The 25,860-nt window shown below is 30.1% G+C and overlaps 1 protein-coding gene across 6 annotated transcripts in view; it reads left to right on the top strand.

Annotated features, from left to right (window-relative positions):
- Window positions 1-25,860, top strand: part of LOC140057767 (protein sax-3-like) — a 230,630-nt gene that overhangs the window by 157,961 nt on the left and 46,809 nt on the right. For all 6 annotated transcript variants that reach the window (XM_072103489.1, XM_072103492.1, XM_072103493.1 and 3 more), the window contains exons 2-3: window positions 22,466-22,590; window positions 22,913-23,072. In XM_072103489.1, the coding sequence (XP_071959590.1) occupies window positions 22,466-22,590; window positions 22,913-23,072 (285 nt within the window). The remainder of the gene's footprint in view (window positions 1-22,465; window positions 22,591-22,912; window positions 23,073-25,860) is intronic.

The following is a 25,860-nucleotide window of genomic DNA, read 5'->3' on the forward strand; positions in this document are numbered from 1 at the left end:
GTCAAACACTATAGGATATTATTTTACAAATACAGGAAATTAAAGAATGTAAATTTAGACTGGTCAGTTTTCTAAAGGCAAGTCCATTAATTTTAAACGTATGTCAAATTTGTAGGATGTTATACTGGTTTTCAAGAATATTAAATGTTAGTGTACTACCGAAAGAATATCCTATTTTGGTGATGCATGAATGTACTATGTTAAGCATATGTTAAAAATAAAATGTCATAAAACATATATGATTTATATTAACTTTATGGAATGTTGAACCTTGATAAAATATGAATTGCATATGCTTCGTCAGGTGTAACATGCCTGGCCTGCACGTTACTGAAATCTAATTTTAGTAGCACTACAATACATCTGTTCAATTGGCCAATTACAAGATGTACTCTCTTGTAATGTGGTAAACCCCTCCTATTTTGGTACACCTTTGGGATCAAACAAAGTGTGCCCTTAATATTCATAAAATATTCCTTACTGCTTACATACCTGGTAAAGTAATTCAAACTATGACTTGTACATGAACTTTATTTTAATTGTTTAATTAGCAATAAATTATAATACAGTCACTTGTTGTTAATAGTTATATAGTTAATATGTAATGTGATCTGGTACAATAATTAATTCATACGTTTTATCTTTCTCTATCTTTAAAAGCATTTTCCTGTCATGTTGTTGTTTCTATGATTATAACCTAATTTAACAGAGAAATTGTAAACACTTTCTGAAATGTATGAGAGAAATATGATTCGACAGGATGAGATAAGCAATGAATGATGGCCCAAGTACCAATTAAATATTATTATATAATTTATAATATCTACAGTGTTACTGATGGTGTTTGAGATACTGTGCATTAGAACGTAATAAATCATGGAAAGATTATATTAAAGTCCATTCTCTCAATTTGAATTTAATTTAAAATGTAATACACTTTACTCGCAGGTCCATCTTCTTGATTACTGATACAAATTTTTGCTATAGAAAGTAGAAAGCAGTAAATGTATAATGTTACAATGTCTCATCTGATTTTATATTCAGATGCATTGCATTATGTTATGGAGAGAAAAAATTGTATGTTTTGGTTTAGGTTGTCTTAATAAAAGAAATTGTTCTATCTCCTTAAACATGTTCAAGTACAACTTCAAACTGAGTTTTGACACTTTTTGTTATGCATAAAATACTTAAGAAACATGATATTTTCCAAATTCTGGAAATAGGAATTGAACATTCTTATTAAAAACATCAATCAATGCCTTTAAGGAAGGGTTTTGGGTTATTAATGGCGAAAATCCCCTCCCAACCATGCCGCAACACTATTTTATAGAGATGGCAGGAGCGGCACTTCAATAATTCAGAAGATCAGAGCACAAATCATTAAGTTCAATATAACTTAACCACAATCAGTTACTCACCAGAAGACCAGAGCACAAATAAATATTTTACAAAATTGTTGTACTTAAAATTCAACCTATCTTGTCGTGGGCTTCATAACAAATATGAAACAGATTATTTAACTCATCTATATATAGAGTTGCAGCTGTAGTCTGCAGTTTCCATAGTTTTTATTCATTTTTATGATATTATTTCTCGTCAGAGATAGACAATGTGACTGAAGTTAAATTGACTAATTCCTATAATTGTATTAAAAATTACCGACAGAGATTTTATTATTTTTTTTACTGCTTCTCTATAATTGTGAGCTATTTTGTTACTTTATTTCTCGGGTAAAAAACATGTTTTAATATATTTTTGTTCATGTCATCTGGAAAGAATTTGGTTAATGTTTTTAATATTTAAAAAATTATTTTGATTTACTTCAACAAAATTAAAATAGGTAACATTGTTATTTTTTTTATTTTTTTATTATTAAACATTATCATACTGTATATAATGTTGCCTTGATATTTGTGAAAACATTTTAAAATTGAACTGCCCTTGTTTCTTAATTTCTGACAAAACAATTTGTCTAAAAAGTAAGAGTTTGGTTTATCAGTGTCTCTAGTGTCCAATGTAACCGGCCTATAAGATAAGAATTGTCTTAAAACTTTAAGACTGTGGAAACAATACAACATATTTTACATTATGTTAAGGATGACTTAAAAGTAATGATTGGCTAGTGGCTGATTCAGCTGCCACGTTTTAAAGAAGAAATTCATATGAAAAAACAGGTGGGATTTAGTTGTGTTAGGTAACTCTTTTTCTTTTGGGAATTTTTAAATAGATACTATCTACTACATAGTTTTAAAGATCATCATTTGTTTAAATTGCAAGTCGGCTTTTGATATGTTTTTCTTCTTTCATAGCTTTTGCATAAAATTTAACTGTAAATGAATAAATATTAACTATATAATATAATGCATAAGAAAAATGCTTATATAGAGGTAGTTTATATAACATAGATATCCTTTATATTTATGTTGACATGTTCTTGATTCGATATTTAAACTTTATGTACAGTAGTTTTGGTCAATGCTCTATTTAAATGTTTGGAATTAGGTTAATATTCTGTTTTAATTATTAAAAACTGTCAAGTGATTGATTAATGGATATGTTTTAATCATAAATGCAAAGGCAAATTACTGAGAAAGTGACAATGCTGTGGGTATCAGTGGCTGAATCTCATTGGAGAAAAATAAATAAGCTAAAATCTAAATCAAAAAAATACAGTAAAGCAGCCAGAAAAATTAGCAGAACTTTCGGGCAACACTAACCCTTCATCAGTGCAATTATAGAAATAATATAGATATATAGATATTTTAACTAATAATGAATAAAATATTATTACTAGTACTACTAGAGTAGTATTTTTTCACCTCTCCCCTTTTCTTACAGCTATGTACAGCTCAAAATTGTCGCAACGTTACTCACGTTTTATCCAACAAAGTACCAAGCTACGCTTGTTAGTTTGTAATAAACAACTTATACAAAATACTTACGTCAACCTACGAAAATCTCTATTACTGGAATATTTTGTTAAATGATTAATTGTCTGGTCCACTCTCTCGGTCATCGTCACCAATCAACTTCTTATCCTTGCTAAAGTTTGTTAATCTTATTATTGTTATTAGTACTATGTTATTAGTAAGTAATATCCAAGCCATAAATCAATGTCCACTTTATTGTTCTTATATATCTTCAGCTGCCATCTTGTTTTGGTTCTCTAAAGAATTAAATTGTCAAAACATAGGCCTAATACTAGATAATTTACCTCCGATTGACTCTAAATGATGTAACTCTAATCACTCCATCCATTCTGCAATCAACATGCTATCTTTGATAAGGTAACCAGGACACAAACAGATTACAATACTCTCCAGGGTAGGATAAATAAGAAAAATTATGTTTTTGTATAATCTTACTGAGTATTAGTTCTGATATTAAAGAAAAATATTGGCAACTTGTATTCTGTAAAATGCTAAAGGTTGATTTGTAATCATTGGTTCATTGTTTTCGTACTTATGTAGAATGATGGGAATATTACAAGAAATTTACTGTTTAAACTTATTCTCCATATATGGATATAATGATATGATATGGAACACAAAAGTTGGTACTTCTTGAGAAAGAATAATCCATATAAAGACATGCCCGAAACAATACTTACATGAAAGGGATTTATTGATCAATCTTCATGTATGCTGTACATTGATTGATAGAAAAAAGCGTTGATTCAGCACAGCACGTCAAAGTTATAAATAGGCCTAAAGCCAGTTTCGATGTAACTTCCTTCCGGTTTAAGAATATTCCAATATGGACTTAAATCCATCTTCCGTCTTGTCTGTCACTCAGTATCCCACACTTCCCAATTCATGTTTTTCTACTTAAAGATTTTAGATAGACAAGTTTGACAAGTCATTTTTTTATTGAATAGTAATTTGTTAAGCACTTAAATGAGTTAAAAAACAATATATAAATATACCTTTTCCTAAGAGTATCTAATTAAAACTATGAGCAGACACTAAATGTTTACAAAAACATCGAAATATGAATAAAGTATACGGTAGATCAAACGTTTATACACTTACAACTTCTGTTATATGTTCTGTTTTTCCATGTTCTCTTTTTCCATTCCAATTCCATCTTAAATTAAACATCAATCAAAGGCCAGGCTGTATAAAAAGGCGGCACTCGGGTTTAATCTGACCAGTTATAGATGGCACACACTCTAGGTTGTTTGAATGAAAATTATTCACACTGGCCTAGAGGGTCTCAGAATTGCTGAAACACAATTTTAAAACTGATCAACTTATGATTGTGATGTATTTTTACAGGAAATGGTAAATACTATTTTATTGATTATGTTGTATACCTATAACTATTAACATACAGATTTGTATATATAACTGTTGAGTTTTTTCGCATTGCATTTAATTCGAACCCAATGGTGGAGTCATATGGCGACTGTCTTCTGCAGGCCTCGAGCCACGTACCTTCAGGGATTCCAAATCCTCATGCTGCAATATATAGACGCATGCAAATTATTTTGCGTTTAGCTATTGAATGTATAACATGATATACAACTGGGAGTAGAAGAAGGGGGGAATTATGGTAATTTGATTTATGAACAAAGGGCGATTACCTCAAGACGTTTATTTAAAGTTAAAATCATTTTGATATTAATGAAAAAATATAAATGCCTTATTCATAGTCTTTTCGGTGTCAATTAAGTTTAGATAGTACTGTATAGTTTAAATGGAACAATCTATCCTCATATATGATAATTAATATCATAGACTTGCAGTCTGTAATTATTAGACTAAGAAAATAACCGACAAAAGAATATGTAATTGGTAATAGACTGCTAAATAGAATAAATTAAAATTGTTTATTTTATACATTTTAAAGTTCAAATGTGTGTTAACTGGGATAACAACTAAGAATTTAAAAAGTAAAAAAATGTGTTACACTCATAGGGGACAACAGGTACTATACTATGAAGAATGTTATCGCATTCAGACGCGCATTACATTGCATATTTGCTCGTAATGCATGATGATAGTGAGCCTTGGCAATAAATAATTGCAAATGTTATACTAAAAATGTACTAAAAAGTGCTCCTTAACACTGCTAAAAATCTAACTATGACTTAAATTGCAACTTATCACAACACATTTCGGGCACTGATTGGCTTATATGCGAACTACAACCACATTAAAATTGTAACCAGCGAGTTTTAAAGGAGTTTAGCCAAATTGCAATTGGAAATGTTGTTGATTATTCATAAACCCTTATCACACTTATTTGTGTGTGAAATATTTATTATTATACGAAATGGGAAAATATATTGTTTCATGTTTTGTACAATTTACAGATTTTTAACATATGTCATAATATGCCAAATAATGATTAACATAATGACTAGATAATACCTTAATTGTGACAATCATTGTCAAAGCTATTATCATCTGGGAAAGTTGTTAAGGGAAAGGATAGAAGCATTTGAAGTCTTAGGCCCATCAACTTTGCTTTGCTAGATATCTCATGCTAATTGAACAGCAAAAATGACCTTGCCATGGCCTGATTAATTTTCAATTCAAAGTTTCTATTATTAAAGAACAACATCTCTTAAAGATTGTTGTTTGAACTACAGTATAGTCAAGTGCATGTTTCTGTATATTGAAATTAGAACCTGTCAAACGTACTTACAATCTCCAAAAATAAAAAAAGAAATCACTAAATGTTATCTGTGAATGAACAATTTCTGAAGAAAATAGTTTCAAGCAACAAAATCAATGATCAATATATTCTGTTGGCTTTTATACTATTCAATTTTAATTCTTCTGGCATAAATAAAAGAAAATCTTTAAATTAGTTTGTTCCCTGATCTGAATTGCAATATGCAAATATCTAATATTGACGTTTGTTAATGGATGTGACCTACATCAAAGCTTAATTAAATGCAAAGGTATTAATTTGAATATTATCATACACTCTTTTTTTGGCAACAGTAATGTCCATATCTAGGAATACCTCCATCCAGCCTTTTATGGGCTGGATGAAGATGATATGCTGATAGGGGTCTTCAGCCTAAAAATTCAACCATTTGAAAGATCAGTTTTAAAATCTTCTGTTGCTACTTTTAGCTAAGACAACTAAGGACTTTGTACCATTGTCACTTCATTCCCTGTTTTGCATCCATCCCTTTTATAATTTCATGATTGCTACCATTAGACCTAGCAATATATTCTGAGCAATTCAGTTGAAATAGACTTTTATACATCACACAAATTCATTATGTTAGATATTTAATGAGTTGTCTTTCAGATGAAATAGAATATATTAGACAAGGAAAGAATCGGTTAAACCATTAAAAGATTTCTTAAACATTATAACATACTGTGATACATCCTGATGGAATGTTTCTGCTTTAATCTTACAGATGTTTTAAATATCCCTCCTGTAACTTATTCTCATGACCTTTTGTACATAATAAATGACCAAGGGGTCACCAACCTTACAAATTAACATTCAATCCCCACCCCCACCATGTTTATTGAATTAATTAAAGTAAATATATCAAAATAATTTATTATCAGTGGAGATAGTGAATGTCAAATTAATCATGTAGCTGTATTATCTTTGCTGTCTTCTTCATCACCTGGGAAGAATGTGGGCGAAGGGTCAGGTGTACTTGCTCATATTGAGTATTGATCGATAATGTTGAAAGTATTAACTGGACATCGTGAGTATGTCAAGTATCATTGTTTAAACATAAGTACCAGGATGTCTACAGAATTGTGGTAAAATACAGAAAATAAATTACAGTTTGGTCTCAGGTGTTTAATCTAAAGTGGGGGGAGTGTAGAATATTACCATATGCTTGTCATCCACACCTATTTTACATGAATCACCTGAGGAAATTTAAAATTGTGAAATTAATAGAACTGTGTTGTTCTAAATTTATGTATTTTGTAGTTGTACAATATGTCACTCTGTTTTAGCCTTTACTTCCTGAGGTAAAAAATTAAATTAAAGTAAATTTATTCATAGCAATACCTTCCATATTGATTACACAATCTGGCTATGTTTTGTGGGTACTATTATGGTAATCAAGTAAATCATATGGCTCAGCCTATAATCATTTTTAGTAAATGGAAATAATCTTTAAGGCATCTGCGATGAAACCCTAGTCAGTCTTCTTTGCCTTTATTATAATATTTTGCTGATCACTGATTGATTGATATTATAAAGGAAATTTGCATGTATAATTAGAATTTGCATACTATAGAATTAACATATATTATAATTAGAATTAACATATATTATAATTAGAATTAACATATATTATAATTAGAATTAACATATATTACAATTAGAATTAACATATATTATAATTAGAATTCACATATATTATAATTAGAATTAACATATATTACAATTAGAATTAACATATATTATAATTAGAATTCACATATATTATAATTAGAGTTTACATAATTTACGGTACATATTTAACCTTGCAATGATTTAATTTCTGTTTTTAAATGGAAAAATGTCTATACTCATCCCACATTTCTCACTCTCTTAATGATGTTTAGATCAAGCCTACCTTGCTGACAAAAAACTTTTACTATTATATACTACTTATACTATTATAAAATTATAGTATATTTCTTTTTAGATATTGTTTTGTTTGTGGATAACTGGTGGCAGCTAAGAAATTGAATTGATTAATAAAACGAATGTGATTTTGTTTTATTACAACTTTTTAATCATAGTAGATCACAGTTAAAACATTGTGTGGGCGTCCGCATCGTTTATGGTTTCGTTAAAAACAATTTGAAATTCACCAAAGTTGAAATGTACTATTAGTGAAAGATATTTATTTAACTTGAAATTGAGTTATCTAGGATGTTCTAGTTAGGATACAGAATTCATTTTTAAATAATGCAACCATAAAATTAATGAATTTCTTCTGTGTTATTTAGGATGTAACAAGTTAAATGAAAATTAGTGAAATTAGACCACTTCCTTTGATAATAACAACATAACAAATAAATTAACATTTAAACATTGATTCTCATTCTCATCAGCTGTACTTTCCCCATCTAATAAACAAGATTGTGTTACCATGGAAACACATTTCATTAATTACAGGGATTTTTCCCTTGGTGAATTTAAAACGAGTACACACAATTATGGTTTTGAAAGTATACAGTTTAGAATGATTTAAATGTCCCATTTTGGTTATAAAATGTTGATGAATGATAGATAAATTGTGAATTGATTTGTGATTTTCGAAGCGAATATGAACAAATAGAATTGTTATTAAAATGTTTAGTCATAGTTTTCTTTATCTATAATTATAAAATGTCATTGAGGATAGAATGGTCGATAGGTATGGCATCAGCATTAATCAGAAGATTCTGAGTTTAAATCTTAGTTGGGCCAACTGTTTTTTTTGGTTTCAATCTTGTTGATTTTGAGTCCATAGCCAGGGGGTTTGGAAGATCTGAATGGCACCCTGAGTGGCAACTTCAAACTGGAGGTTAGGCAGTCGAAGTACATGAAAACGATTTTGGTTTGATTAACATTTTTCCTTGTGTGAAGAGTTTTTTAATATTGGACAAAGAATAGTACTTTACTGTTTTTTTAATTGAAACTCTTATTCTTAAAGATATTTAACACTGACAATGCTTGAACCTTATACATACTGTGGATAAAAATATGATATTTAGTAACAACATTCACTTTATGATATATTATAAAGATTACAAGCTTAGCGATTGTGTATGCACCAGTAAGACTAATTGGAAATAAGATGGATGAACATTGCGACCAAGTACATTTTAGTTAATCCGGGTTTAAGCCGGGAAGATCATGCTAGACAAGAATATACGTTTCTCTGGTGACAACGAGGGATTATTTATGTTAAACGACATCTTTATATCATCATAAAATTGTGTAAATGTTGTCAACGTCTCTAAAATAATTTTACCTTGGGTTTTATAAAATGTTGTAAGAAGTGCATTTTCATTAATCTTTTCCTAGTTCAAACCCCTGTAGTTGTACAATACAAATTATTCTATAGGTCTGAACAGGCTGCTAAAAATGACAAGTGAGTACTGTATTGACTACAGTAGAAAGAATTAAAATTGTTTTATGTTAAACTGTGCCTTGACTGGCATTAATTCTGTTTTATCAAATTAAGAAACCATTTACATAAATTGAGCCTTGGCAAGAACTATCAAAGCTTTTTATTAAATTAACAATGACATGTTTATTAATGATTTGTTAAAATATCTATATTTTTTTTTCTTGGAGAATTCCTTCCATAATTATTTTATTTTTATCTATTATCAAGGTTTTCTTTGTCCAACATTTTTCAAATTTGTTAAAGAATGATTTTATTGTATGTGCATTATCAATTAGAATGCGTTTCCATCAATGACTTTATATAGTTTCAAGGCGACTTCCGATTGCATGTACTTTTGCTTCCACTGACGTCTTCAATTAAAGCTTTTGTTAATTCTCCAATGGGGACACGTGCAGGGTGACTGGGAACAATGTTGTTCCAGCAGACTACATTATCTCTAGAGTGGGCTCTGTAGGGAAAACGTCTGTAGATATTCTGAGACGTATATTGCCAGGCTGCTGATAGCGATTGGGTCGTCGCCAGATGTCCTTTGCAAAATGATAATCCCAAAGACGGGATTATGATTAACCTTGAACTTAATGAAGAATATAATGAAAGGTTCTTCCCATTTTCCAATATTAACATTTTGTCGTAGTTGATTGAACTTTTTTTTTATTCCATTTTTGACAGAATATTAACAAATGTTTATAAATATTTATAGATTAATGTGAAGTTATTTCTTTTGTTCTATTTTTTCATTTCATTGTGGACATTGGAAATTTATGGTAGAAACAAAAATCTATTTTCTTTTGAAAACTTTATTTGAAATTACTAGCAAAGATATAGATATTTTAACCACAAAATAAAAATTATGAATCAACCTGCTGTTTATTTTAAACCAGAAATCCGGTGGGATAATCTGTTTTCAGAGATGTTTTGTCCTACAGTTATCCGTCCACATCCTGTGGATAACCAGATAAATTGTAAGATTATTTACTATAATGATACAACTGTCCCTGTGTGTTTGTTACCTCGTCCTAACAATGTGGAACTAACTATGATGTAACTCATACAACAATCTATAGTATTTCTTGTTATTCTATATTGACATGGCAAATATTGAAAATCTAATAATAATTTTATTCAATACATGAGAATTTTAAACTGATCTGGTTGATTTTTTTTTTGTCTGTGGGCATCATAACAAAAAAGTTGCAATCTGTCATCAATTAGAATATTTTAATTCTTGGAGTTTGTGTGTCAAAATGTCATACATCAAATTTAATTCCAATTTATTTGAACTTTACTTACAAAAGATGGTTCAGTATTAACATGCTCATTAATCAGCGAGTCGCCACGAGCTGGGTAGTTATGTAAATTTATATTATGTTTTTTTTTATAATGTAGACATAATTATTTCTGTATATTTTATTGATTGGTAATTCTAACATTACTTTAACTATTTTTAGTCTGTGTCAGTTTTGAATGGGATAACTTTACTCCATATTTAGAGCCATTTTCATGTAAAAGTATACACCGGAGATGTAGGCCAAATTATTCTCTGCTTTTACATGTTAAATACTATTTTTCCACCCTCAGTGAGAAAATAAACAATTATTTTACTTCCCTTTTTAAAATTATTGTACTTATATATTTATGTTTAGTTATATTGGATGTTGGTCTACTGTATATGATGAATAAGTCGAATTTTTAAATGTTATCGTTACACCAATGAATATAAGTCTATAGTTTGAATAGCGGTCACTGAATGTCCGACATATTTTTTATCACCTGTAACTGCTAACTACACACCACGTCAAATCCGTTGAAAGCCTTCCCGTACTGTGGCATTTAACTACTCCTCAGATATTAATATCATTTCGTCGTAATCGCCATCAAGTCTCCTACCGTTAACCTGCCCTTCTTTTTGATCTATTAACACAAAAAACGAAAAAAAACTTAAATTACTTATTGGCTTTGAAATGTTAATAGCATTTGAATTGTATGTTCCTGGCATGATAATGTAAAATCAATATTTCATTTCTCTAGCACCCCTGAGATATTATATAAATTTTATGTTTATTGCTGTTACATATTGCTCATAAATTTCCTGTGTTCTTGGATCAGGCATATAGCACTGTTTAATTCTATGAATTGTGATATATATATATATATTATTGCTATTACAATACAAGGCTGTGTTATGCACATTGTTTTATATTTGAAATAAAATGAAAATACCTAAAATGGGGTTATTTAAATCAGTTGGCAACCGGACTCTAAGTTCAATAACAATACACTTTTTGGTGATGATTTTTTTTAAACTAATGATAATTATTAATTCATAAATTCCTCTTTAAAAAGTCTATTTTAAGTGAACCATAAACATTTGAAAATGCAACTATTCAGCTTTTTAAATTTTAATCTAAATAGATTTAAATATTTTATCAATTTTATAATAATTTTGCTCTTGAATCTATCAAATATATTATTGGGAATTGCTTTCGTAACTAATGAATATTTTATCTGAATTTGATTTTTGCTTTTAGCCTGTTTTATGAGATTTCTAAATGAAATTGAAGCTTTAATCAAAATTGTATGATAATCTGGATCCATGCGAAGTCATGAAACTATGCCGTATTCTTCACACAGGCTCTTAAGTTAATGTGATCAATTTTGAATTGATATATTTTCCTATCCGTGCTTCTTGTTCTATGACAATTATTAATGACTTATTGAACTAAAAAAAAAACCGAATCCTCAAAGTGTTTCGGTACATTAAATGCGCCAAATGTGCATGCTTTAAGTTTCGCTAAGTGAATGACGTAGCTGTACGTGGCAAAAAGGGGCACTTAAAGTTGCTATTATAATGGAGAAAATCTGCTATAGAATTTGCTGATTGATGCCATGTTGGTTTTTAGCCAATAAATACAGATTTTTATTTCAGTCATGTATATTGTAATATTAACGATATAGATATAGAATTATTTATTACTTTTCTTTTTATTAGATGTACTTTAATGAATAAAATGTGTAGCAAATGACTACAAATACAAATGGTTCAAAGTTATTAGGTTTATTCAAAGTTTTTTATGTGACATAGTTCGAAGATGAATCATGTTTTGACCCAACATAGTATGTATTGCTAGAGGAGAACTAGAAGTGCATACATGTACAGCTTGTTCTATCAGACTGGCATACAATGTGTAATAACCGTTCTGGACTGCTAATTTATCTTCTTTTTTGGACAGTTGTTCCTAAATAAATTTTCTTTGATTAGAATACTACTACTACATATTGTAATGCATGAAATTAAGCTCTATAAATACTATTGATTGCAGATTTTGTGTAAAAACATTTGAAAATATAATGAAATTTTTTTATTATGATAATATCCATTCCACAGTATCTGGTCATTTCCTAGAACATTATATTTTATATTACACTTTACTGGAAACAGGTCATGTTAAGGTATTTTAAGAGTGACTTTATCTCGGTAACAGCCGATCTTATCTACGATCGGTAATTACCCGTTAATGCTTAATTGTCCAATGAGGATGCGGGTCATTTAGCAAATGGTCAGAAAAGGCCACCTGAGGTACGAGTGGGAATTATATTTAATCCAAAGACGCTCTTAGCGCATATTAATCGCTTTCAGTATTGGATTTCAGTTTACTGTGTGACGAGGGATTATGTACTTAAACTCCTACTTTTAAGTTTTTACAATTTCTTGTTTTATAATGGCGTTAAAATTATGAACTGATTTAAGAAGGAAACCGTAAAAGCAAATTTTACTGTCTGTTTTATGGAGCTTTTTAAAATTGACTAGGATACTTTACATCTTTATGTTTTATTACTGAAGAGTATGTTTGTTTGAATATGTTGTGTTTTGATTAAACAAAAAGAAATAGCTTTAGCTTCTGTATGAACGTTATAAACATAAAGAAAATACACTAGAACTCCTAGAATATGCCTATTCAGGGTATGTACACTCCTATTGTTTGGTCCTGAAAGACGTGTGCCTTTAAGAAGGTACTCAGTTCTACTATAATAAAACCATCACAATTTGGAAAAACATTGGCATCTGACATTGGAGATACTAGTTAGGGAACTCATATTATAGGAGCACATTAGGTTCTTAAAGTGTACCTTAAATAGGTAAAGGCGAGTCCTGTATTCATTCTGAACGTAGGGGAATGAGCTGTTAGGAGCTCATTGTACTAAGCCTAGGCATTATGTGGTAGGGTGGCCAGTTCCTTTCCACGCCGCCTTTTTTCTCCCTAGTATTTTCAACCAGGTACTCATTTACAGCTGAGTGGACTGGGAGTTGTCGGAAATTGAACCCGGGTCTATCTGTATGACAGTCAAGTGTCCTAACCACTCGGCTATCCAACTCCTTAAATAGAGGCTTACATAAAAACGTCACAGTTCAGAACTTTATGACATCTCACATTAGAGATACTAGATAGGGAACTCATATTATAGAAACACATTGTTAGGTCCTAAAGGTGTACCTTAAATAGAGGCTTACATAAAAACGTCACAGTTCAGAACTTTATGACATCTCACATTTGAGATACAGTATAACCTTAATTTTGTTATTACAGTAAATGCCTAAATTGTTAAAAATATGTGGTTGGTCTTTTCCTATTAATTGGAATCTTGCACATCAAATTAAAGTACTTCAATTATCTATCTATAATTAATCAGTTATTTTTCAATTGCATACTAATTTAATTTTTGATTGCCTTGTAACAGATTCTTATGTAACCTTTGATTTATCATAAGTTCCTCAGTAACTATGAATGCAGTTATTCAATTTTATTTTCTATTTAATATAATTATTTTTAAATGCAGAAATTTTTATTCGACTTGACATGATTTTAAAAATTGTCATAAAACTATTAATTTCTTCAGTTATGACATCTGACCTATGACATCTGTCAATATAATCTCCAAATATTATTTCTAGATGATCCACTTTGGTTAAAAATAACGTCAAGTTGTGTTGTCCATCATCGTAATATTTCTCGACATTAAAGCCTATTTAGATTGACCAATGTAAACGGACTACGGCCATGGGCTGTATCCCTCAATAGCGTCAGTAGAAATTGTCGATTAAACTATGATAATGCCTCTGTTATTCTACAATTACGGCCGGTATCATTTTACATAGGGCTGACCATCACGTGATCAGGTTTAATATTATTTGTTGTATAGATTAAGCTGGCTATAGTTACTCAGTTAGATAGTCGTTTGATGTCCATTGCTCTTATATTACTAGGTAAGTTTCTTCAGCTGTTAGACTAGTTGCTGGCAATGCAATTGATTACCATGACAGGTTGGGAGAATTTCTAGGTCTCGTGGTTCCATGCCCGCCACTCCTTAGGCGATGGTTACAAAATACCAGAACACCAATGGAAACAATGTATTTAATTTGAAATTGCAGTGAGATAATTATTAAATATTCTCTACAACTAAAAAGGAATTAATTTTCCTTCAATAGTAAATCTTTATATAGATCAAATTTTGATACAAAATATCCATGATTCATTCTTTTGAATCAACAGAATGCTGATAATAAAACAAGTTATTTTGAATGAATACAGTAAATCTGGCATTATCAGATTCCTATCAACATCTTGCATTCTGCTTAATGTTGAATTATTTTACAGGTATTAAGCAACTATAATACATCTCCTTCGAATCGAAACCCAAAATCAAATTTCTTGTCTTCATCAGATAAGCCCTTGTAATAATCAGACAGGTATTACATAGCCAGTGCCGTATTGCCTCGCGTGATGCATACGCTTATAATGATATCATCTCTCGTTAATTGCGAGATATTTTCTCCTAATAGCAACACACTTCTAATTATTGCACTGATTATGTCATACGTTAATAATGTTGTTAACGTATTAAAGCTGATCTAATAATCTTAGTATATGATTTATTGTACTGTATATTTTAAACATTTTGAAAAATAGTCAAATAAATTCTGATATACAAAAACATTTTGAAATAGTTACTTTAAAATTAGCATATTTCAATATTAAGTTTAAAAAAAAGAAAAACAACATGAAATAATGTACGTTTGTTTACATTATTTTTTCATTTTCGCAGCTGAAATGTTCGTCAATTTCTATGCCAAACAAAATTTTTATGTAAGCAGTATTAGTTGTCCATTGTAATTGCATTTGCTTTACCATCGCAGCATGTGGGCGAATTTAGATTGATAAATACATCAATGGTCAAGTGGACAAAATTCAATTATAACCAAGTATTTATAATCCAAGACCAGTAGAATGCAAATAGAAAAAAAAAGAGTTAGTAGTTGATACAATAATTACATAGATTTATTTACTAGCAGATGTGTTCTATCCGGAAGCGTCGACGGCGGCGTCAATGATGAACTGTTTACTAGTCGAAAGACAGGGAAATGAGGAAGAAATAGTGAATGAAGATGACACTCATGATGATATTAATTAGGAAATAAACAAGTAAAATAAATAAGTTTTTGCTTTCGGCATCAGATATTTTAAATATGAATGAATGATGAATTAGGATTACAGTAATAGAATAAATTTCAATAATTAGTATTAATATTAAAGCTATTTTAAGACTCTAAAACAAACGATTTTTAACATAATTCAAAATTAATAACAATTGCTTCTTAGACTTATAGTAAAAACTGATATTTAAATGCATTATTGAAAAGCTGGAAAATTCATATAAAATCATCATTGTATATGTTGAAACATACAATGAAATCACGGTTTTCCACGAATAATGTCGCCAAGTGAGTGCAAGGGGATGATTACTGTGCTTAAGATTATGGGAACCATTGAGGCAATGTTTAAGAAATTTGAGTGATATGAAAATTTGTATGTTATACACATAATGCAAGTAGTCTCTAGACGCTTTGGCAAACTTCAGCAGATTAAGTAAATCTGTTTGAATTACGTGAAGAGAAACCTGATCAATAGATGACATTATGTAAGGTTGCTGTCCGAGAGTACCCAGAATGCACTATAGTAGTCTAGAAACAGGCAATCGAAGCTGTTTTGCATATTGCCAATAGAGGAGGCATATCATTCATACACACGAGATAGGTTTTATGTGTGTAAACAAATCCGCAGGCTGTAAAATCAAAACCCCTTAAGTAATAACCCTGGATATTGTAAAATAGATGATTTATACAAATGTTTGAGGAAGTGTGTTAAAGTTGGGTCTCTTTAACTTCTCTTTATTGATGTATTTCATAACCTGGTTATTAAACTATAAGGTACTGGGTACAAACAGAACTATTGTCTCACCCACTGTCATAGAACAATGTAGCTGATAGAACCATAGAGGGATCTTATATGTGTGGTCTGTAATGTATGTAAATCGAACCCTCTGAATATCCGAAAATATCCGAAATTCTATTTAACATTGTCATTTGTAAAATCAAATATTTTTGAGTTTGTAAAGACTGCCTAGTATTGCTATTGACTGTATTTTGCAAGATTGCTAAAGACGTCAGACTAAACCATCTGCTTTTACAAATATCATTAACATCCCCTCCTCATCGGGATGTATGTCAATTACCTCCCAGCACTTATTACCATGATGTTAATCAGTCTGTTAATGAACGACTCGATAATTGTAACTACTTCTTTAACATCTTCTTAGTGTCCTTTCTAATTATAGGTAATATTATTATCAAATACTTTGGACCCCTTCTAGTAGGCTACTAATTGATGACTTGGTAAGCTAATTCTTGTAGACAATTGATTGTCTCCCTTGGCCTAGGCTAGCCATGTGTCTTCATTAAATGCAATACAATCAACCATGCTATTTGATTTTGTTTGTCTATTGTCGTCATGTTTTGTTCTTTATTTAATCCCGGAAAAAAAAAAGGTTATTTAGTGGGTAGAAAGAAATTTCTTGTGGCCAAGAGTACAATAAGAAGACAATGTATTCAAATATAAATTTAAAATTAACAAAAAATATAGCTCCTTTTCCAGGTTAAATCTGATAATTCAACACTATCATTTTTAGATATTAAAATATTAAAGTATTTTCATATTCTTATTTTGGACGCATATGGGTTTCATATTGTAATTTTGTTTAAGTTGTTCGTAACAATGATTTTAATTTAGAGAAAAAAAATAATAGCACGACAATTTAGTATTTTTTTCCATGTTTTTTATTAACCTAAAACAGTCATCTCTATACTAGATTGAGTTTTATTGAGTTCTTTTGTTTCTGACATGAACTAAATGAATATTGATGGCATTTCTAGCAAGCAAAATAAATTACCTATGTGAAAGTCAGCGTGCCGATATCAGAAAAGATGAATTTATATGCACAATGCATGTAAGTGATGGTTGACCATGTCTGTTTGTTGTGGCAATTTCGATTTTACTCAATTGTTACTCAAAACTGTCACCGTAAAGGATTTTTACTATCGACTTTCAAATTCAGAATAAATGTTCACATTTGTTTCTTTTCACAATTAAAAACAAACTACTAGCAGAAATAAAACAATTTTTTAACATGAATAACTTTTTATTGGACAGATTGTGAACTGAAATTGAAAAATAAATCATGGTGATGAACACCAAAGCAGGTCAAACACAAATGGAAAGAACATATAATTTACAATGACAGCAATTAGGCCTACATTGTGCAAGTTCCTTTGTTTTGGAATGTGTTAGCTTCTCCATATTTGATCTTCTTCTGGCCTGATTCTGCTGTAAGCAAATAACTAAATAATTATTCTTAAGGCTAGGGCCTGTTTCTGCTGTAAGCAAATAGCTAAATAAGAGCATGTATAAATACTTTTTTTTCTATTTAGGAAAAACATGACAATCAAGTGGCATTTTAAAATTAACAGTGATTGAAAACAACCAGTCAATGGTGTATTTGTTATTTAGTTTGAATGCATAAATAACTACATATCAGCTTTAGGCCTGAAGAGAGAAATTAATGAGTGTATAACTAGTAGAAACTGGACAATCCAGTGCCGTAGCTACGAGAAATAAAGTGGTGCCACAATTACAATTGCAATTTAGTGGTATTTACAATAATGATCTAAACAGTATGTTTTGGAATAATACCATAATCAGTTTTAAATTTCAACTTTTATCAACGACACAAAACAAATTGTTAATGTTTTATTTTCAATGCTATTTTCATGTAAAATTCACAAACACAAATATGTTGAATTCATAACAAATTATAATATGATTTAAATAAATATATTTAATAAATAAAATAAGTATAAATAATTCTTTTTTCTTAGAATATTGTACAATACATATTTATGTATGGCATCACTAACTAGGGTTAATCTTATATTACAGTCTTTATGTCACTGTAATATTAATGCGCAATCAATCCTTAAATACAATTAAGACGGTTTCACCAATAATTTATTCGTACATATTTCCTTTTTCGCAATCTAGCTAATTTACTCTGTATTCATTTTACAAACATTGCGTTAGTGCACACGGATTGTATTTCTGATTTTATCCGATTTGCGAAGTAATTTTGATCACGATTGACGGTAAAAGCTTATTTGTACAGTGTCAATAAGAAAGATACAATTTTTATCATTTCATTTAGAATTAAAATGATTACTTGTTTAAGTCCTTAAAGATGTCATACCCTAGATGATGTTGCAAATACTGGGTTGAACAAGTTCTCAGGAGAGCTGAGATGTTTCATGCGCTTTACTATGAAACCTGACCACCAGTGAAGAATAACATGTGTACATAGATTATATAACTCTGCATTCCATATGTAGTCAATGCCCATACACTAATATAATATCTGAAAATTAATAGTTTATACAGATAAAAATAGATGCCATTGATTTCACAGGTAAATGCACACCTGGTTAGAATACTTGATCATTATCTTAAATGTGATTTGGTTCTATCTGTTAATTTGCCATTCCAGTATATGTGGAGAGTTAGTGTAATATAACACTGTGGAAGTAATGTGTCTTTGAAAGTTGTTCAAATATGCACGTTTCAACATATTTGAAACTCGCAAGCAAATGTGCTTATCTTTGGTCGTTTAAAAAGAGGCACATAGGTGGAATCTTCTTATAAGGTCAATATTAGTATGCTGTGTCATTATTTAATGTAGGAGATTAATCATTGTGGACGTGATTAATTTAGAATGTTCTGGGATATACTGTAATTTAAATGTTTTTTTGTGGATAATGTTAACATTAAGAAATATCATAGGTCGCTTTCCAGTCAGATGCAAAGTATGATTGAATTAACATTCAACTGAATTTGAGGGATTTTTTTTCTTCACTTTGTTACAAATCTTATGGCTTAAAACTTACTCTAGAAAAGTTCTGAGGCTTAAAATTTATCCTGTCCATGTCAGTACATCATCTTATGATTGATATACCGTGAAGTTGAGAATTCGCACTGCTTATCACGTAATACTCTATATACCCCAAAATGTGTATTTTGCCAATTTTTGGCTCGATTAGATTATGTTTTGACAAATCTAACCTGAGAGAATAAACCAGACTTGTCAGAAATAAAATCTCCTAAAGCTGTGTGAGTTTTGGACACCCATAAAGGACTTGCGACAAAAGAAAAAAGCTGATCTATGCTGCTACTAACAATTAAACATTTAATCAACAATTCAGATTCTCCTTTGGGTGAGTATTATCATTACCCACAATGCATTTCAAGCTACAAAATTTATTTTAAAAAAAAACACTATAAACTAGTTTGACTGACAGTACTTACTTTATTGTCCAAAAATCACCAATTAAATATAAATTTATTATGTGTTAATTCATGCCAATGGAAACAGGGCCATTATAATTGGCAAGCATTTACATTAAAAAACAACCCCTATCTAACACTTATGAGGTCATTATGTTTGATAGATTGTTCGATTCATTATAAATACTATATATTCATTTATTAGGTCAATATCTAGTTTTTTTATTATATACATTAGGTACAGCGAGGCGAGTTCTATAGATTGATTATAAATAACAGAATCATGAATGTTTACCCATAGTTTGTATACACGTACTATACATATTTCTAACCTGATTCCAAAAACTTTGCCAGCCTGATTATACTTTATTTTTATTTTGATATATTTGCTAAAATCACATAAAGGGATAACTTAATTTTCTACTATCTTTTTGAAGTGAGTTGAGAGTCCTCTTTCTTCAAGTACTCTACTACTTAAGGATATTAAAAGATAAGTCAAAACTTGTCCAGGTTGAGTTGCGATAAAATTAAGTTGGACAGGCTTGATCAGCGAATCATTAACAAGAACGCCAGCTTAGTTTATTTCTCGAGGCGGTCATATAAAGGTCACCAATATGTTCTAATTCAATAGAGTAATAATTATATTGCACATTTTTAGATGTAAAATTATATTGGTATACTCTGCTGTAATGTTTTATGTGTTATTCATGTGATTGGTTTATTTCCAACATATTGGCTTGATGCTTAATTTTATGTATATAGGACTGAAAAGTGTTCTAAAAATAAAGTAAGTGTATTTCATAAGATTTATATTTTCAAACGTGCAGAGTTATGGTTTTGTATTATATTCCAGGTCATATTTAAGTTTTTATCGTAACAACAACATTTTTAATGTTCTTAATCAGTAGCTTAACCAACTTTTAAGTTAAAAATGGAAGTGTTGTCATTAAAATTTGATAGACAATTTTTATCCATCTATTCTTAAAATGTCAGAGAAAGCTCTCTTCTGTTCTGAATCCAGAATTTAGCCTGAAGGACAAGTGATCTTCTCTGGTGTTCCCTCTTGACAAATAGCACCAGACTAAATGATGTTGTGTTGGGGGTTGGTGTTTGAGCTTGAAAACCTTGTGCCTCGTGCAACAAATAAAAAAATGATATATTTATTATTTTATTAATGATATACATCAAAGAGCATCCATGTTTAAAGAACAAATGTATGTGCGTGTAATAATTTGGTTGTTAAATTTTAAACATAAATTACATTTCCGTTTGTAAATGTAGTTAAAAAACACAAAGCGACAATAAAATAAAAAGTTGCATGTAGAAATAGTAAGTAAAACTTGAGGGGTAGGTTTGTGTCTAGGTCAAGGTTACCAATAGATATTATACATAATAAAATTTATTACCATAAATATAAGCACAGCATAAGTTTCCCCAGCATATTATATACATTTTTGTTTTCAAATGTTTGAACAATTGAAACAAGTTATATTGAAGATTTAATACGTTCTTGCTGGTATTTGTAATGTTGGTGATCCTATCATGGTTTTGGGAAAACTACTGTAAACAATTTGAGAACTTTGAGTTTGAACTTTTTCGGATAATAGATACATAAAAATCAATAAGAAAAAAAAATAAATATTTTAGGTGATCTTTTTTAAAATGGCAATTACCAGGCAATGAAAATCAAGGTTCTAAACAACTTTATATTGTACAATTTTAAAGACATTACAACATAAGATTTTCCCTTACATTAGGGTTTATGACTAAGGATTTTTATAACAACATAATCATAGAATTGATTGATATGTTATTTTAACCTTTGCTATAATTCCCATAGGTCTGGTATTACTGAATAACATCAACATCCAGATTCCTCATACCGAAAATTAATGTAATTATTCAAACATGAACAGGACTAAATTAGAAAGCAGAGAATGCAAATCAACCCAAAATCATACCATAATTGGGAATATGCTTTCTCAATAATTAATTATTAGGCATGCCTTATACGAGTTTTGATTTCACTTTTGTGTCTTAATCAAATTAGGATTACATTTATGTGAGTTCATTGTTAATGTAAATATAATGCAAATGGCTATAGAATTTACTTTATCTTTTAACACTTATAGCACCTGCGTTTCAGTATGTCTATGAACTATCTACCATTAATTGCAATTTTCTTGTTCATGTATAAGATGATTTCTTAGGTATTGAATAATATATGCTTTCGTTGTGGTTATCTACCATCCAATCGAAATTCAATTTAGATATTATACGCTAAAGAATTTCTCTTCCTAATTTTATTAGTTGCGTGATTGAAAATTAGAAAGGAATTACTGTTTCAATTTGTCAGAATGATTGGGACATGTTTCTACCATAGCTATGTATAGCCCTAGGCAGCATTCTTCTCATATGCCATATATAGAAATATCAACTTCAACTATGTCTTTTAACACCACACATTTGTCTTAACTTCATAAATTAAAACTAAGGAATAAAATTAATCTATCTTTTCTTTGTCTAAAAATATCTCAATTCACTATTTCTCATTCATTATTTCACTGATGATACATTTTTTTTTAACCAAAATAAAATTGTGAACGTTTTTATTAAGTCTGCTTTCTTTTATTTTTTTCAGTTGTTGGTAAGAAAGAAAATTTTCCACCTAAAATTACGGAGCATCCATCCGCATTGGTTGTGGTGAGGGACAACCCAGCATCATTCAGGTGTAGGGCTGATGCTCGACCAGTAGCCACTATACGTGTAAGTAAATAAGGGCAATGCAACCATTTTAAGGCATAATCTCTCATTTGTGGAAAAGCCATAGGGATTCTTTACTAGTTTAATATTATATATTGGGAAAACCCCATATGGCCGTAGGAAAACCCCATATGGCTGTAGCCACCAGTATGGTTGGTAAGGTTTCAGCCTAACCACATTTTTACAGAGGCATTTGACAACCCAGTGACTTGAATAGTGATTGTTTCCTTTTCTTTCATCAACTGCTATATTTGATTTCTTGTGGCTACATTACTGATAATTGGCGAATGAGCAATCTATATTTTTATTTATTTTCTCTTCACAGTGGTACAAGGATGGGGAGCCCTATCAAGGTACCAATGTAGATGATGGTGATCTATTTTTTCTGAAGGTGACAAATAACCAGAATACAGGGGTGTATTACTGTGAGGCCACAAACTACCTTGGGTCTGCAAGAAGTAACAATGCCACATTAGACGTAGCATGTGAGTTTGTTTTTCTATTCAATGAAACTGGCAAGAGGGGGTGGGAGGCTTAAGTCAGCCTAAATATCTACTATCAAGCCAAGTTTTCTATGTATGTTGGCTAGGACGTCCAGCTAATAAAGTAATGCCCAGCATTAGCCACCTCTCTACATAGTAGCAATACAAGAAATTTAACTTTTCATAGCTACTGTACATCTACCAATTTCATCACATTCATAAAATCATGTTCACTATTTTATCATATATGAGATGTAATACATTTATGACAGCTTCCAGAATCGATGAGGAAGGGGCCAATGAACTAGTGTGGTAATTAATTTTATCTCCCTTACCAAATTGAGTACAGCTGTATGTTTAACTAATTTAGTCGCTGTAGATTCGTAGGCTCCAAACAATTCATCCTGCACGTTTGCCTTTAGAGAAATACAAACATAGTATGATTTATGATATGAACAGGTGAATATTCAGTGGTCTATGATGACTAATGACCTTTAACCTTAGAGTGTAGCGCCTGCATATGTACACTTTCTAATGTACCTCCTGCTAAAATCAATTGCAAGCTTTTTGATTGAGTTTCGCAATCTTTAAAATGCCGACATTACAGACATAAATCCCCATCCTACTGTTCACCTGGAGTGATAGATTACTTCCATTGCCTGATGGTGAGCTTTCAACTGTGAATCAACATTTTATATAAAAAGAAAGATAGTATTTCGTTGAAACGATCAGCTGATGTTTCCAGATATAGACAATTAATTAGATTCTTCCTGATTAGCTAGCAGAGGGAGAAATATCATTGCATTCATCACATGCATAAAATATTACAAGGAGGAATGCCATTAGCCCAACTAGCCGAAGTGTAAATCATTTATTATTTTATTTCAGTTGTCTTTAATAAAATAAATGCAAGACTCCGTCATTCTTTAAATGGCCTACTCAACGTCGTCTTGCTGCTTTCATCGCATCAGTTATTTTTTTTATTGTAAATTGGCTACTTTTTCATTATCGATAAACTTTGTAACGAAAATTGATATGCATCTTAAATCATTCATTTAATATCACTGAAGTCAAGCAAAAGGAAATATATAGTATACCATATAAATGTATAGTGTAGTGTTTGTGCCATAACATTTTTGATCTTAAAATTATTTTTATTTGCATAAAACACAAATAGAGTATACTTTATGTTTGTTTGTTTTGTAAAAGATTAGCAAGCGGTTGAAATTGCAGACAATAAGATACAGGCTTCAAATTCAAAAGTTCAGCATTTCATTTTACAATTTTCATGCCCTGCTCTGCCCTTTCCCTTTCTCTTCTCTCTATTCATAATTCTGGATCCACCACTGTACCTTTAACCCAATCTATACAGTGTATTGTGGGTATTTTTCATCAGAAGTGTGATATTTTTAGAAACTGTTTTATTAATATGCATTTAATATAAATAATATATAATCTGTATAACCTTGAATCATTCCATTTTATTACGATGAATTTTATTTGCAGTTTAATATGATGCGTAAATATAACATAATCGTATTAACTGCAAACTCGACTACACTTTAATCTTTTCTTGTCACATATATTGTGGTTTTATATTAAAATTTCTGTTATATGTGCAAGTACCCTTTTATGACATTCTCCACAGTCACATACACCAGGGAGATGTTTACATCCCTGCATACACATTCAGTTTTTCTTTACCACAAGCTTATCATCCTGCTGGATCCAAATTACTTTTGATATTTACTTGTTGTCCCTCATATTATTTAGTACAATGTTGATATTTAACAAGAAGGTTTTTGAATTCTTAAAATAAATGTTAAGAAAAAGTACAATACATAAAATAATATAAAAAACACCTATTTTTGTTGACTAATATCATTGGAAGTGGAAAAGATTAATGTAAAAAAAAATAATCATCATTGTCATTATTTTTCAAGGAGTAAATCTTTAAATGTTCAATATTATATAAATGTATCCTTTTACAGGTTGAATATAATCTCACATTAAAAGAAAACAATATCATATTTCATGAATCAGTTTTACATTCTACCTGTCCATTGAAGATGCATTTATATACATTACACTAGTAATGATGAATTTTAAATTCAACAGCTATATACTGAATAGTGATACTGCCATATACATTATTATCACCTTCTCATTTGCTATGTGGAAAGAATCGTATAAATTTCCAAAACATTTTTAAAAATCATCTGACGCCAAGCGATATGGAATTCTGTCTGGTATTTTTGTATAAATAAAAAGTATGTTTAATGATGGCAGGCTTGCTTATCAAACAGAAGTCTGCAATAACAGAGATTGTAGCAGTTAGAATTATTGCATGTTGACTTAACATTAGTAAATCCACAAATTATAACAATCCCTGACCGCCTCTAATGTTAAACTATTGTCCTTAATTTGACTGCTACACAAAAACAAACAAAAAAATTGTCAGTTTTTGTTTATGAGATCCATTACCAAGTTATTTGTTTTGCGTTGTAATTATATTTCTAGACAATTTTTATTTTCAAGGGAACTTTAAGTTCTTGAATTAAACACGAATTCCTAGGGTTGTCGTAAAAAGCGCAAAATTTTATTACTTAGCAGAAATGGAAGCTTTATCTTTAAATCCTTGTAAGATTGCAACAGAATATTGTTTATATTCTCTGGCAACTTCAACTAATTGTGTGAACAAAGAATATAAAACGACATTTCTGCACAGTTGTTCATCGGTAAAAGCATTCCATGCAATGGGGAAAAGCATACACGTAAAATAATAAATTTG

Source organism: Antedon mediterranea, chromosome 8 (assembly GCF_964355755.1).
Source record: "Antedon mediterranea chromosome 8, ecAntMedi1.1, whole genome shotgun sequence".
Classification (NCBI taxonomy): Eukaryota; Metazoa; Echinodermata; class Crinoidea; order Comatulida; family Antedonidae; genus Antedon; species Antedon mediterranea.